Source organism: Kwoniella pini, chromosome 1 (assembly GCF_000512605.2).
Source record: "Kwoniella pini CBS 10737 chromosome 1, complete sequence".
NCBI classification, from domain to species: domain Eukaryota; kingdom Fungi; phylum Basidiomycota; class Tremellomycetes; order Tremellales; family Cryptococcaceae; genus Kwoniella; species Kwoniella pini.
Genome location: NC_091716.1, coordinates 3,126,187 through 3,140,898, shown reverse-complemented (window position 1 = coordinate 3,140,898; position 14,712 = coordinate 3,126,187). Strand labels below are relative to the sequence as shown.

General features: G+C 39.1%; 8 protein-coding genes across 8 annotated transcripts; 3 read left to right on the top strand and 5 right to left on the bottom strand.

The window, feature by feature from the left end:
* Positions 1-377: 377 nt before the first annotated feature.
* Positions 378-1,289, bottom strand: I206_101197 (uncharacterized protein; the record flags this gene model as incomplete). The annotated part of the gene is made up of 4 exons (XM_019151911.1): positions 378-493; positions 564-634; positions 723-865; positions 921-1,289. The coding sequence occupies 4 exons, from the start codon at positions 1,287-1,289 to the stop codon at positions 378-380; spliced, it is 699 nt and encodes a 232-aa protein (XP_019014049.1).
* Positions 1,290-1,681: 392 nt separating this feature from the next.
* Positions 1,682-3,551, top strand: I206_101196 (uncharacterized protein; the record flags this gene model as incomplete). Its single annotated transcript, XM_019151912.1, has 11 exons — positions 1,682-1,801; positions 1,872-1,972; positions 2,051-2,137; positions 2,198-2,255; positions 2,306-2,348; positions 2,419-2,666; positions 2,729-2,984; positions 3,047-3,065; positions 3,121-3,205; positions 3,266-3,463; positions 3,519-3,551. The coding sequence occupies 11 exons, from the start codon at positions 1,682-1,684 to the stop codon at positions 3,549-3,551; spliced, it is 1,248 nt and encodes a 415-aa protein (XP_019014050.1).
* A 237-nt stretch (positions 3,552-3,788) lies between these two features.
* Positions 3,789-4,218, bottom strand: I206_101195 (uncharacterized protein; the record flags this gene model as incomplete). Its single annotated transcript, XM_019151913.2, has 3 exons — positions 3,789-3,853; positions 3,918-4,063; positions 4,151-4,218. 3 exons carry the CDS (start codon positions 4,216-4,218, stop codon positions 3,789-3,791), a joined length of 279 nt encoding a protein of 92 aa, XP_019014051.2.
* A 587-nt stretch (positions 4,219-4,805) lies between these two features.
* Positions 4,806-6,796, top strand: I206_101194 (uncharacterized protein; the record flags this gene model as incomplete). The annotated part of the gene is made up of 10 exons (XM_019151914.1): positions 4,806-5,020; positions 5,101-5,504; positions 5,576-5,661; positions 5,731-5,749; positions 5,826-5,915; positions 5,987-6,007; positions 6,068-6,122; positions 6,216-6,398; positions 6,478-6,610; positions 6,671-6,796. 10 exons carry the CDS (start codon positions 4,806-4,808, stop codon positions 6,794-6,796), a joined length of 1,332 nt encoding a protein of 443 aa, XP_019014052.1.
* Positions 6,797-6,991: 195 nt separating this feature from the next.
* I206_101193 (uncharacterized protein) lies at positions 6,992-9,644 on the bottom strand (the record flags this gene model as incomplete). Its single annotated transcript, XM_019151915.1, has 4 exons — positions 6,992-7,707; positions 7,786-8,860; positions 8,967-9,065; positions 9,216-9,644. 4 exons carry the CDS (start codon positions 9,642-9,644, stop codon positions 6,992-6,994), a joined length of 2,319 nt encoding a protein of 772 aa, XP_019014053.1.
* Positions 9,645-10,172: 528 nt separating this feature from the next.
* I206_101192 (uncharacterized protein) lies at positions 10,173-10,836 on the bottom strand (the record flags this gene model as incomplete). Its single annotated transcript, XM_019151916.1, has 3 exons — positions 10,173-10,251; positions 10,331-10,422; positions 10,480-10,836. 3 exons carry the CDS (start codon positions 10,834-10,836, stop codon positions 10,173-10,175), a joined length of 528 nt encoding a protein of 175 aa, XP_019014054.1.
* Positions 10,837-11,222: 386 nt separating this feature from the next.
* I206_101191 (uncharacterized protein) lies at positions 11,223-11,898 on the top strand (the record flags this gene model as incomplete). Its single annotated transcript, XM_019151917.1, has 3 exons — positions 11,223-11,434; positions 11,538-11,636; positions 11,832-11,898. 3 exons carry the CDS (start codon positions 11,223-11,225, stop codon positions 11,896-11,898), a joined length of 378 nt encoding a protein of 125 aa, XP_019014055.1.
* Positions 11,899-12,147: 249 nt separating this feature from the next.
* Positions 12,148-13,694, bottom strand: I206_101190 (uncharacterized protein; the record flags this gene model as incomplete). Its single annotated transcript, XM_019151918.1, has 4 exons — positions 12,148-12,268; positions 12,332-12,538; positions 12,614-13,434; positions 13,533-13,694. The coding sequence occupies 4 exons, from the start codon at positions 13,692-13,694 to the stop codon at positions 12,148-12,150; spliced, it is 1,311 nt and encodes a 436-aa protein (XP_019014056.1).
* Between the last annotated feature and the right edge of the window lie 1,018 nt (positions 13,695-14,712).

Here is a 14,712-nt window from a genome sequence, read left to right as displayed (position 1 = left end):
TATTTAGTAAAAAGTTATGATATTCATATTTGGATTGATGGACTTTCTTTTAATAATTATATATACATATAAAATTTTTTAATATATTGGTATTCATTAAATAGATAATTACTCGAGTATTATAATTTAGCTTAACGTATGCACTCTTTTAGTATTTCGCTTTTTGTTGCAAACGTAAAAGTACATTGAAATCAAGTGTAATCAAGTTGCTTTACAATCGCTACTCTGTTTTATACTCACTAAGAGTATGGGTCATACATCGTGAAGGAATACAACATATTTATTCTAATGACGAGATTACCTAATCGAAATCTCAATGGGGCCAAAACCGTATAGCTTATTTGGTTGAAATGAATATATGATACTTGTTGTCCTAACTACGCAGCCTCCCAACTAACTCCACAGCCACATGAACCGCCTTGTTTAGCTTGAGGATTATCCTGTATACGGAATGAAGATCCTATTAATTCAGTTGCAAAATGGATCGTAGCGCCTATCGCATAAGACGTATGATGTTAGCAGCTGTAGCCTTTCAGTATCGAGGATGTGTGACATAGACACACCTTTCAATAAACCAAAAGAAACTAGATCCACAACTACTGGTATACTTGATACACCTTCAGGTTGCAAAACGCTGATGCGATCAATCGAGATCATCAGCATAAGTACGATTTCACGTATAATTGCCACCCAAAGTCCTCTAAGATACTCGCTAAACTCACTAATCATCTACCCCTCTTTCTTCTGAAAGAGCCATAGTATATTGGTATCCATGACAACCACCACTGTCTACTCCTACTCTCAAAGCTAATTTACCTTCTGCTAACAATTCTGGCGGTTCCCGAGAAGTAATGTTAACCAATTGCTATATGTCCAACGAGATCAGCTCCTATGATAATCAAAAGAACCTAAATACATACCTGTAATGCATCTGGAGTTATATTCAAGTAAGCTTCATCAGAAGGTAATAACTTGACATCATCATCTAAATATCCTTCTTCTTTGATTTCCTCTAATGATGGTGGTATTACCTTTATACTGGGTCGACGTGGTATATGTGGTATATCTGCTGACGGAGATGGTGTAGCTACTGCTGCTGCTGAAGCATACTGCCTACTAGGAGCATGTTTTCCGGTTAAAGAGTTTTGAGATCGAGCAGGAGTACGAGAGAAAGCAGTAGAAATGGTTCTAACGGCTGGAAGAGGAATAGAAGATCGAGAAGATGAAGCGAATGTCGCTCGCGAGATCGGCAAGAAGCGAGAAGGTGTGGATACTAATTTGGTTGCCATCTTGCTTTTTCTGAATTGATAGTGCACCAGTGGCTTTCGATTATGTATGATGAACAAGACAAAAGTCGAACGTACATTCATTTCATGATGATGAATAATGTGATTATTATTATTGATTTATCTTTATTACGAGCGTGATGAAAGAGGTGCCACACTTGAATAAATCACCGTAATTTGATTCCGTCGGACAATGGCCATTCCCATGTGTACCGGTTATAACAAAGTTGAATTGAACCGGAAATTGACGTCGATAAATCCATTTCATTCATTCATATCTATCCATCTATCTGTTTATTTCTTCTTCTATTCAATCATTAACATTCAGCAGTAGTACCGCCAATCACGAGATACATAGCTGATATAAGAATCTGAAGTTGCGATCATATAACATCATGACTTCTACCATCCAATCGATAACAAACGCCATTCCCTCTTTGGGAAGGGCCAGGCTCCTCATCAATTCTGCAGATGATGTTGTGGTTGTCAGTGCCTGTAGAACAGCTATAACCAAGGTCAGTCAGCTATCGCAATGTTCGAATGCGCATATCCGCTAGATAAGCTGACCGTGCAACGTACAAACAGGCAAAGAAAGGTGGATTTAAAGATTGTTTACCTGAAGATCTACTAGGTGCAGTATTTGTTGAGACTTTGAAGAGAAGTAAGGTTGATCCATCCAAGATCGAGTAAGTCTTTACTGTCTTTATCAGCTGTAGATCGAGCTCTGGTATGAAGAGCGAATAAGCTGATTCAGAGGCATCCAGGGACATAGCAGTTGGAAACGTTCTTCCCCCTGGAGGTGGTGCGAATGTAGCTAGGATGGCTCAACTTTACGCTGGAATACCTTATACGTAAGTTGAAAAGTTCACGGCACTCTCAAAGGCTATATCAGAGCTGACTCCCTGTTATAGTGTCCCAATAAACACAGTGAACCGACAATGTTCATCCGGTCTTACTGCTGTTGCTCAGGTACGACAGCCTTGCTTAATGGGTTCAAGGAAGAGCTGACTCCCGCTTAGATCGCAAACGAAATCAAGTCCGGAGAAATCGATATTGGAATAGGTCAGTCGTAATACGACCGTGCTGAATCGGATCATGCTGACCTACTGCTGCTTGTGGCAAACTCATGCAGGTGCCGGTGTCGAGCATATGACCGCTCACTATGGTGCCGGGGTCTTACCAGAGAGAATGTCAGATGAGGTGCTCTCCAATCCTGAAGCTGCCGACTGTTTAATTCCAATGGGTATCACCTCGGAGAACGTTGCCAAACAATATCAGATTTCGAGAGACACTCAAGATACCTTTGCAGCCAATAGTTTCGGTAAAGCCGCTGATGCGCAGAAACAAGGAAAATTCAAGAGCGAAATCGTTCCGGTTAAGGTAAGCTGGATGTTCCTCGGTTAACAGACGCAATGAACTCTGAGCTAATCATCGACAACCAGGTCAAATGGACCGACCCAAAAACCGAGGAAGAGAAAGAAATCATCGTTGATGCCGATGATGGTGTAAGAGAGGGTGTGACCAAAGAAAGTCTCGCCAAACTCAAGCCTGCCTTTTCAAAGGAAGGTACGACTCATGCGGGTAACGCTTCTCAAGTCTCCGACGGTGCTGCTGCCGTGCTTCTAGCTCGAAGATCGGTGGCTCAAAAGCTTGGTCTTCCGATTCTGGGTAAATTCGTAGTATCTGCTGTTGTTGGAGGTGAGTACACGGGACATCGCCGCTTGGTAGTGGCTGCATCGCTGACATTCACCTTTTTACAGTTCCACCGAAACTGATGGGGTGAGCGAATAAGTCCTGCGTTCGGCCGGATTCATGCTGATGTCCCTCCTATCAGTATTGGTCCCGCTTTTGCTATTCCTAAAGCCCTTCAAAAGGCCGGAATCACCAAAGACGATGTTGATTTCTTCGAAATTAACGAGGTGAGCAGCTGCCCAATCATTGCGTTGCGGTTGTTCCAAAGCTGAAACATATATGTGCAGGCTTTCGCCTCGCAAGCGGTCATGTCGATCCAACATCTTCACCTTCCTTTCGAGAACGTCAATCCAGTAGGCGGAGCCATCGCAATGGGTCATCCACTTGGGGCGACGGGAGCAAGACAGATCGCTACTGGCTTTGCGGAGGCTAAGCGAGAGAAGAAGAAGGTTTTTGTCACTTCAATGTGTATTGGAAGTGGTATGGTAAGTTTGATTCATTGTATTTTACATACATCAGCAGCTAATACGCTTGACCTAGGGTATGGCGGCTGTCTTTGTCAATGAGCAGTAGATTGTAGTCTGAGCTTGTTGTAGTGATTTTGTTTACGATGCATGCTGTATATCTGTGTCGTGAAAAGGCTGTATCGGGATGAATAGACTGATACAAATATTTGCAAAAAGCCAGATTGGCTATCCTCCCGAAATAGGTTTTCCAGTTTTCTCTCAATGTGAAGATGAGAGCCAATATATGTTCGAGTCCTTCGTTATATCACAATTTATCTAATATTTTTAGAGAGCCATTTATTTCTCATGTTCTAGCAGGAGTTCTGGCTGTAGGCATAAACAGTCTCCCAATACCTAAGCCTACAAAAACTATAAAATATAGTTCAATCGTAAGCTTTAATTTTCGGATCAAAGAAATCAATCAACATCTTACCTGTACCTATTATACCGGTGACTTTACCAGCTATCATAGGTCCACCTGCAGGTCTAACTCTTTCAAAAGCACCTTGTTTTTTAGCTTGCATAATTGCATATCCACCTAATCCTATAAAAGCTGATGCTCCTATCAAACGACATGATCTAATGAAGTATCAAATCATCATTACATAAAAACGACAAATGCACGTTCAAGCCGTTCCAAATTCAAAAGAACGTGGAATGACTCACAGACAGTCTTGTTCAATAGGTCCAGATTCACGGTTCGGATTTGCATTGGATAGAGCTGCTGATGACATTTCCAAGTGAGAGCGATCGAAAGATGTATCGAAAGTGAAGGATAAAAGCTATTTCGATCAATCTTGCTTATTTTGGCGAATCGATAGTAAGATTGATACCAGATCAGCTCCCTTGTGCCTGTGTATATAATTACTTGTACTGTCGTTATGATCTTGCTTTGCTTGCTATCGATACTGCATAGTGTTGCTCTACCTCCTGATCTTCCGCACTAGACACTTTGGTCATAGAGATCGTGAACCTCGCTAGCGGAGGTATTGTTTATCTCCTTGTCAAAAGGAAGGAGTGCCTGAGCGGCAAGGAAGATGTATAAACAATGGAGTCTCCATTTAGAAATTTAGAATTGGTCAAGATCATAATCTCATCTCTGACGCACTTTTTACGTTTTCATATTTTACAGCAAAATATCATCTGAACATATCATAGATCGATTCAATAATTTTACTTCATATTACATTAATATACTCTCAATAATGATTGACCATCTACATCGTAAAGATAATTTACCTTGCAGGGGTTGAAACTACTCGTATATCGCTTTCCTCGCTCCTGAAGTTAGTTACGAATTAGCAATTTTACTTACCATATAATGTTTAAACCAATTTCTCATTGCATTGTTTTATGTTGTATATTAATTCTCTCACCTCATCTCGTTCTGTCTTTACCGTCTCCATCTACTTCCTCATATAATGAATCAAAAGACAGCCAAAAGGCAAGATTACCTGGAAAATTCGTACCTTTTTCCAAATTATCAACTTGTCCAACTTTGAAACATCGAAAAGCACCTAAACATGCTAAAGATGTGTGAGTCTCAGATGCCTATATCAAATCCGATTGAAAATAATCTTTACAAAACTGATCATTGCGCAAACTTTTCGAATCAGCCGACCAGATGATTTTAAAGTTATAGCAGCATTAGGCGATTCAATTACAGCTGCCCTCTTAGCTAGAGGTTCAAGAGAAGATTCCCATTCTCATCCTCTCTCAAAATATTCATCATCAAAATCATCTCAAGATCAAAAATCATTTCAATTGAAAAATATACCTGAGATAGCTGAATGGAGAGGAATATCATATGCGACTGGATTTGATGAAAATGCAATAACTATACCAAACATTTTAAAGTATTATAATTCAGATTTAATTGGACCTTCAACTGGACATCATTCACCGATTAGTTGTTTAGGAACGGGTTGGGATATAGGTTGTGGTTTACATCCTTCTGAAGATGGTTTAAATGCTGCTATTTCTGGAAGTCTCTCTGCTGGGTTATTAAGTCAAGTGAAAGGTCAGTGATCGTAATTGAGATTTGATTTTCGCACCCCGCAGTACACTGAATCCTTCGATTTGGTATTCCAGATTACTTGATTCCGAGAATGATTGAATTTGAAGTCAAGGATGATGATTGGAAATATGTGAATCTAGGTATAGGGGCAAATGACGTTGTGAGTCCAATCATCAGAAGTTTTCCTTGCGGGGACTTTCAAGGCTTACAAATAACTCCTCAATCATAGTGCGCATTCTGCCTGACTCGTAGGTCTTGATATCTTGATATCACTCCCTTCGATGAATGTAGAGATGTTACGATGCTCATCCTGGATTCAAATAGCAAATTCGACTATTTTCCCGTCATCAGGAACACCAAAACAATTCGCTAGAAACATTCAAAAAGCAGTCAACGAATTAAGGATACATGTTCGTGCGTATGAGTATATAACCTAGTCTCACTGAAAGTACGGTGGTGCTGATCCAAAACCTGTTCGATTACAGCAAATCTGATAGTCAATATCAGTGAGTAACAAATCTGAAGAGCCTCTTGGTCGAAGAGAAGCTGATATGTGACTGCTTCAGTTGGACTCATGAGGGTTTCTGACATATACGAATTGACTTTGAAAGATCCTTATTGGTAAGTCGGTCAAAATTTCAGGATCCGTTTAGTGAAACCTATCAAGACATTTCTCAGTTTAGGCTGATACGTTCAATGTATTGTCATACTTAGTCAAACACCAGGTTTGCCTTTCCCGCATTTAGCCCTTGAATGTAATTGCGCGTTACTTCCTGGTCCAGCAGGCGACTATACTAGACAAAGGATGGATGAACAAGGTAAAGCATACGATGAGGCAGTACTAGAAATCATCAAAGGATGGGAAGAAGAAAATGATCCTTCATTCGCAGCTATTTGGTGAGTATTCCCTTAAAAAACATTTAGCTGAAAGAGCAAAAGGTGTCGGAATTAGCTAATGTATTCATGTATAATTCAGGCAACCTGGTACAGCGGTTGATTTAGCAAATTATCCAATTGAAGCTCTATCAAAAATTGATTGTTTTCATCCTTCTGAATTATCTCATCAACGTGTAGCAGTTGGACTTTGGAATAGATTGACTCTGAGTTTGGTATGTGACTCAAGCGGGGTTTCTTGATATATGGGAAAAGCTGATGATTTTATCCAACAGGATGACAAGTATAAGCCTATTCCTTGGGAAGAAGAGCCAATGATAAGGTGTTTGGAGGAAGATGATAGGATTAGGATAGGGGAAATTGGAAGATTGTATCAAAGTGAGAAACTACTCAGAGTATAGCATTGGACTATACGAATTGGTAAATGGTATGTTATTTTACATACATGATGCGTTTGATAGATTACACTGTCGAAGTTATCTGAATTTTACAAAGTATACGATATATAGTCAAGGTAAGACGGATGAAATGAGTTGTAATCGCAATTCTCGTACGATGAATTCGGACTACAGCTTTTAAACTTATCATAGAAACTACTAAATGATAGTCCTATCTGGTTTACCCCTTTCTATCTTTGACCGTCTCACTTCCCTCATCTCCCGTCCCGATGAAACATCAGACAAAATACTATCAATTTGATCTTCACTTCCTGTTCTAACAAGCTGCAAAACCTTTATTACATCTTTATCGTCATTCGCTTCCTTTGGAGTCTCATTGACTTGTTTCCACGCTTTGGCCGAATTCAATGAGTCATTATTAAATGTATATCGCAGTTCGATACCCATCATCTCTAACACCTCTTCAGACAATTCATCTACTCGATAAACTGTAAAAGTTGAATGATTGTCTTTGTTCGTATCTCGTTCGGCTTTATCAATCGAAGGTGGTATTGTTAGTACGGGTGACTTCGCAAGATTTTTCGTCTGACCTTCTCCTCGATTCGTAACGCTTTTCTCGAAGAACAAATCTTGTGTAGGTTGATTATAAATTTCATCTAGACTTGAATGTTGATGCAATCCATTTTCGAGACCAGATTCGGATATCTCCCCTTCTACTATTTCTCCTATACGTTGCGCCGCAACCTCTTTCTTCTCCTTCTCATCGTGAATATCGATGAGGGACACTTTCTTTCGTCTGAATCGTTCATCCTCAATCTCTTCTATTTCTTCTTCCGTTTCACTCAAGTTTACCTCCAGAGAGTTTTTCAACGGAGTACCTTCATCGTCATCGCCGCCAAAAGTTGCTACCCCATCTAGAACAGCCCCAAACCGAGGATCAGCCTTTGACTTTCGGAAAACTAGCACACGAGCCAGCACAGCAGTCTACATACTAGTATCATCTGACGTCAAATTGTATTCCTCGCCTTTTTCTTCTGAAAAGCCACATAGAAAAGCCTTCTCGACAATCCTCCTCTTTTTACCAAATATCAACTGTTCGCCATCTTCCGAGATCCCCACGTACTTTGGCTCGGGTTTTGCGTTCGTATGGCGATCTCGAGATACAAAATAATGGTGGAACGCTTTTAGGTCTTTCAATGTGATGCTCTTTTTTAAGACCTCTTGCTTACGGCCTTGAGGATGATGACTGTGTCGCCTTTCCCGTCGATCAGTGAAATGTCCGTGCCTTTGTGAGCTTGATCTCCGCTTTCTACTGGTACCGTCTGTCCTATTGAAAGACCTCCTTCTCTGCAAAGATCTCGCAATCCTCTTTTGCGCTGTCGTATGATCGCTCACCGGATGTTCTGGATCATGCTTTAGACCACTGGTCAAGCTAGACGTGCGCTCCTCTTTGGGGGAATAAGCATGTTCTATACCATCTTCGAGCGTCCTTCTGTCATTTCCAACTACTGTCGGTGAATAATCAATGTTGAAGTCCAATTTCGCGGAAAGCTCCTCGAGCTTTTCTGAGGGTAGGGTTGATTCTGCGCTGTTCATCTGATAAGCACATGTTCTAGAAGCGGAAGGATGATATGCCAGGGTTGACATGTCAATCCGTTGAAGCAAGGACTTCGGACCCGAAGGAATTTTCAGGCAGTTACCTTCCGTGAATTTCCTATTATGATCACATAACCGATCTTGATTGCCCAATCTGTATCCTTCTGCTGCCGCCCATGTGCTCTCTGACTCGACCGAAGGACGCTCAACATGTTGATCGGTATTTCTGGACCTAGACCTGCCGGTCAAACTTGATGACTTGATTCTGTCAGTAGGCATTGGTGTTGTCTGATGGTACTTTTTGGATGAATTTGGGCAGATCAACGTGGGAGATGACGATCTTTTCAATTTGAAGAAGTCTCGCGAGAAGCCGGCGGCATGCCAGCCATCCGGCAACTGTCCGCTGCTAGTATTTGATGAACCTGAACGAGGTGTATACGGAGGAGACAATGCCAAGACCTCGCTGACCAACTAGAAACAACGAAGTCCAGATCAGCTATCTTCCATTCTCAGGAATGTGACCCATGGTGTGATGATCAGAATAAGGCTCAGTCGACTTCGAATCTCTGAAGCTTACCAAGATATCCATCGTTGAACCTGCTGTGTAGCCACTTGCATTGATATCAGAATGTCTGACGTGTATGTTGTTATCACCAAAGAGATGCCTATGGGTTGTCTATTGAACACGGAACAAGGAAATGCGTAATCGGTCAGTATATTATACCTGGCGCATATGTGTGACGGAAGACGGCGTGATTACGAGAAAATCAGGAGGCAGAAAAGGGGAGCCAGAGGTGAGAAAAATATCGTTGAACATGACACTCACCACGAATATGATCACTTCATCAGCTTCCGCTGCGCTGGAAAACTCCATACACGCAAGGGACACATTTTTATTGCCGTGTGGATGTAATGCAGTGAAGCGTATCTGCTTTCTCTGATCAGCTCTACCCTTATTCCAAGGAAGGAAAGGGATAAGCAGGACACAAACCTCGCTCGTGATATGTTTGAATAAATTCTTCAGATCTTGTTGGGTAAAATCCAGTCTAAGGCCAGTCATAAATACCGCATTTAATTGGAAATACACATCTTTGTTCAATCTATCGTTAAAACGTACGCCCAATCTTGTTTGAACTGGTCTTTGTAGTTCTGGATAAAATCCATCAGGACCTGGATCTGGATAGTATCGAGGTGTTAGAACCAAGATGTTGTCAACTGTCCGACGAGCGCGAGGAGGATAGATGGCTGTTGTCATTGAAGCAGCGGAGATCAAGTATTCCGAGGAAGAGAGGAAGAGAGGAAGAGAGGAAGAGAAGAGAGGAAGAGGAGAAACAAGCAAAGATGAGCGCCCAATTGGATGAAGTGATGATGAGAGGCTGCTTGCAGTGGGATTGTAGTGGTGATGATGTCAAGGTAGATATCTCAAGGTGAGACAAATTATCGAATTGAATGATGATGAAACGAAAGGAAGAAAGAAAAGAGCACAACTGGGTTGAGTCAGCTTGTCCTGATCAATTATTGATTGATTGATGACTGTATTTTCACTAAGTTGATTTGATCAACTAAAGGAAAGTAACACGAGGCAAATCCTATTTACCCTATTTCTCATCTTGCTATGTATGGTTATATTATTTGTAATGTTGATCTTAACCCAAAGGAGGTGTGTGTCTCATTTCGTATGCAAGAGCGTTTCCCTTGTTTCCTCACTACTAAACAATATTGATATATGATGACTGTTTTACTATGCGATACATGTGTCTAAATCAGAGAAAGTAATATAGGTCTATAATTCTGGTTCCTTCTGCATTAATTCGGGCATTCTTCTAACTACTTTACCTTCATTCTTAGCATGCTGTATAAGTCTAATGAACATCAGAGTTTTAGCTTAATTCTTAATATTCACCTTGAATCGAATATCAGTCAGGAAAATCATCAACTTACTTCTTTAGCAATGAAGTGTCTTTCCATTTAGGTGGTGGTTCCCTCTTTTGTACGGCCCAGTAGAATATATCCCAATCAGGTTCATCCAATAACTATTGAGAATATCATCAATTTAGAAAAGCTAATAATGAGTACGAATGGGCACCAACCTTATCAAATTCTTTCATTTCATCATAACTCATTGTAGGTAAAAATTCTTTAGCAAAAGTACTTAGAATTAAATCAGTTTCAAGTGTACCTCTTTTTCTAGTTTGATAAATTAATCTTGATCTTAATGTTTGTAAATTTTCTCCAGTACGATCTAAAGGTGAAGGTATAGGCCATTCTTCTGAATCATCAGGTAATCTACTTGATGAATTTGATGCTAATTCGGGATTAGAAAATGGTAATGGGAATGGATCAATTGAATCTTTTAATAATTTATAATTTATTGAAAATGATCGATAACTCGTAGAAGGTATATTCGTAGATCTAAAAGATCGAGTAAGTATTCTTATTGAAGACATTTTCTTTTATGTTTCGTTTTTGACCTTTAAGGAATGATAAATATCAAAACAATCAAAACAAACTTTTTTCAATACTGGAAGTCTGCTTATTATTTTGTCGATCATCAATCTAATTATCGGTGGCCATTCTTCGTAATCTCGGGTAAAGTCGTTCAGTGATTAATATCTATGGTGAAGGCGGAAGCAAATGTCTTTAGTGGAGGTCATGTAATACTTACACGTGTCGTCACGACTACGAGCATATGTAAGATGAGTTGATGCTCATTAGCATATGCACAGTCCTAGAACGAATCATCAACTTGATTGATAGATCGTAAATTGAAAAGATAGCACAATTACAACCCGAAATCACACGTAAAGAGGATCATTAAGGAGTATAATATACGATGTCAACTAAACAACCAACACCCAATCCGACACAATCTTCAGCAGCTCTTCAATCATCATTTCAAACCCTTTTAGAAAACTATCAAACTACAATACCGGCTAGAGTGAAATTAATTGATTCTTTCTTACTGTTCATTTTCTTAAGTGGTGTACTACAATTCGCATATAGAATTCTAATCACTAGTTATCCATTTTATGCTTTCGCTGGAGGGTGAGTATATTCCTATCATTCGGCTTAGGTTTTCATCTCTCAAGGACCGAACAATATCATCGGGATTGACTTATACTGATAATTTAATGTTTCGCTTGGATAGCTTTGGATCAACAGTAGGACAATTCGTACTCCTCGCTGGATTACGAGCACAAGTTGCTCCTGGACGAGATGGAGAATTCAAACAAGTTTCACAAGAGAGGTGAGTGAAATGTCGTTTTCCCGGAAAAACAAAAGAATCCTTTGTACTGCCCACCCATTCCATTTTTTGCCATCAATCGATAATAATGCTTGAATCTTTTGAAAATTGAAAGCTCAAAGCAGACTTTACCACTATTCACATCCTCGGCCCTTTTCCCCTTCTCTTCTTATGCTGACTTGGGTTTTTTTTCCGCAGAGCATTCGCAGATTTCTGCGCAGCATCGGTCATTCTCCATCTGTTCGCTTTCAACTTCTTAGGGTAGTCTATGATAAATATGTGTTCATTCAGACGTTCTTGACGAACCATCAACTCAAGGAAGAATGGTGACAAGCAATCACTCGATCAAAAGAACCTCAAAACGTTCAGCTAGAAGCAATAGTATATCATGCATGTACATTAAAGGTAAATGGATATCGAAAGTGCTAGGTATATATTCTGTATCAAGGTTTAAATCGTTCATTGAACTTCTCCGACTTTTTTCCTTTTCATCAACTTTGGCTTTTGCTATTACTTATTGAGCTTTTTGCAATTTCGACTTTGTTTGAGATTCCTTGACACCTTTTTCTACCTGTTTCTCAAGTTCCTCATATACTGCTTTTGCAAGCACAGGATCAGATAATACAGGTGGGAGACTACGGGAGATTTCATCAGCTACAAATCAACTTAAATAGCGGACTATTTGAGTTTAGACTTACTCTACAACGCCACAATCTCTAATTACATCACCACCTGCTACTCCATTTCTTCGTTGTTCATATATTTCTTTACCTTGTTCAGCGACTTTTGGAGTATCATCAATTGTACCTTCTCTGACTGGTGCTGAAAGTGCAAATAAGATTGATTGAACCGTTGATTTTGACGAAGGAGTTAAAATCAATATAAGAGGATAAAACAGTATCCATCTACGTTCAGAACGTTATCGCATCGTTAGCTAAAAATTAAAAAGTTTGAAGTAATAAAAGGTTGAAAAGACTTACGAAAGTTTACTTAGAGGTGAAGATACTAAACTTCCTTTTAAAACTTCATCTCTTGCCCAAGGCATAATAACACTTATACTCTTAATATTACTTTTAACATTTGTATCTCTAACTTTGAGGTTTTCTTCAGGTTTTTCAGGATTTGGTATAGGTTTAACTTTTCCTCTTTGAATAGCTTCAAGTGTATCTAAAATAATTTGAAAATGTTTAAAACATAATAAAGATTCTAAATTTTTTTTTCCAGTACCATTTATTAAATCTAATTTTCTAATTTTTTTTGTTTTTTCTCCTTCTTCTTTCGTTAAATTATTTAAAGAAGAAGCTAAAGCAGGTAAAGCAGAAGACCAAGTTGGTGAAATTAATTGAATAATTCTAATATCTCTTTCTAAAGGTGATTTTAATAATAAAGGTAAAAAAGAATTTAAAAAATGAAATTTAAATTGATTATTATCCCAATTAATTATTTCTTCTTCTTTTTCATTTTTCGTTAAATTAGATAAGAAATTGGATTTATCAACTTCCCATCCTTTTCCAAATATTATACAATCAACTCTTCTACCTCCTTCACCTACCATTTGTACTGGTGAACTATTCCATTTTATTACAAAATTACGTATACTTTCAGGAGTTAAAGGTAAAGATTCACAATGTAATTGAGCTGAAGGATTTTTTGAAATTGATGATAATTTTATTGTATGTAATAAAGTTAATAAAGATTCTGGTAAAGGTGATTTTGTATCTGGTAAGAAAAGAATTTGAGGTGGTGAAGGTAAATGAAGAAGTGTATCTATGAGTGTTATTATTGTCGTTGTTGGAGAGGCCTATCGATGATCGAAAAGAACTCAGTAAGGCTTATTATACAAGTAATCTCCTCATAGCTGTATGTCTACAATTTACATCATAGAAAAGCTAAACTTACCACCACTAATATCATTTTCCCTTTCCAATCCCTTTCCCAAGTACATTTTCTACCTCCCGCCCATGCTTTGACAAATATGATTAAAGCGAATGTTATAGCTCCTACAATGAGCTGAGAAGACGAAATGTTCCCAAAAACAGTCGCAAGTGAATGTACCGGCATTCTTGATGAAATCGCTCGAGTTAAATACTCATCTAAGGACGTACTTTCTATCTTTCTGGATCTGTAGAGCCAATCTAATGGATTACTCAAAAGTCAAATTACATTCAAAGTAGGTAAACCGGTAAAATCAAGATTACCGTTTTGGCTTTCAATACAATTACGTAGTTTTATAAAACGCGTGAACTTACTGATTATCTCTCTCTTTCGCACAGCTTTTCTATTTCTTCGATTTTGTCCGTTAATCTTCTTTCCCTCTTTGATCTTGGCCTATTTACCAACACCTCTCGAAGTGTGATTGATCCGCACAAACTAAGTGGAGCGTTCTAACATTAAAAACGGACCAAAAAAGGCGTTCAAGCCGTTGAAAGGCCAAAAGATTTGACGAGACTGGGATTCGAACCCAGGCCCCGAAGGACTGCCGAGGATGATTAGCTTTAGGGGAAATCTTCTCCTTAAGACAGCATGTTAGACCGCTCCATCATCTCGCCGCCATTTTGGTAATTCAGAGCTTGTAGTCTCACACCATCGTTTTATAAAAGATTACGTAAGCTCAGTTGATGATTTGCTGAAGTGATGGTTCAATTAACGAGTGTCGTGTAGTAGGTAGGAGGGTCATCGAAGACAGGTGAGGAGGATGTGCAGGAGGGGTCAGATGAAAGATATGGGGAAATAGGAGGGATGAAAGGAAAGATAGATACAGGGTGCGGGATAAGATGGCTAATGAAAATGAGAAGTAGTTGAAAAATCGTTCGAGTGGGAAATTAGAAAAAAAGAAAAGAAAGAAGGAATAGAAGAAAACTTGAAATCAGACTGTGCTATATATATGTGTGTATGTATGTATCTCTTATCGGAACTCTCTGCGGTTCATATAAAAAAGTCAAAGAACCCCAAAAATCATTTATGGAAAAGCGAAATATCAGAGTTAAGGGGCAATTCAAGAGAAATTGAGGAATTTGAAATGTATTTGATTGATGGTACCTTTTATACACAACTCATAAACTATTGTAGAAATGTAATG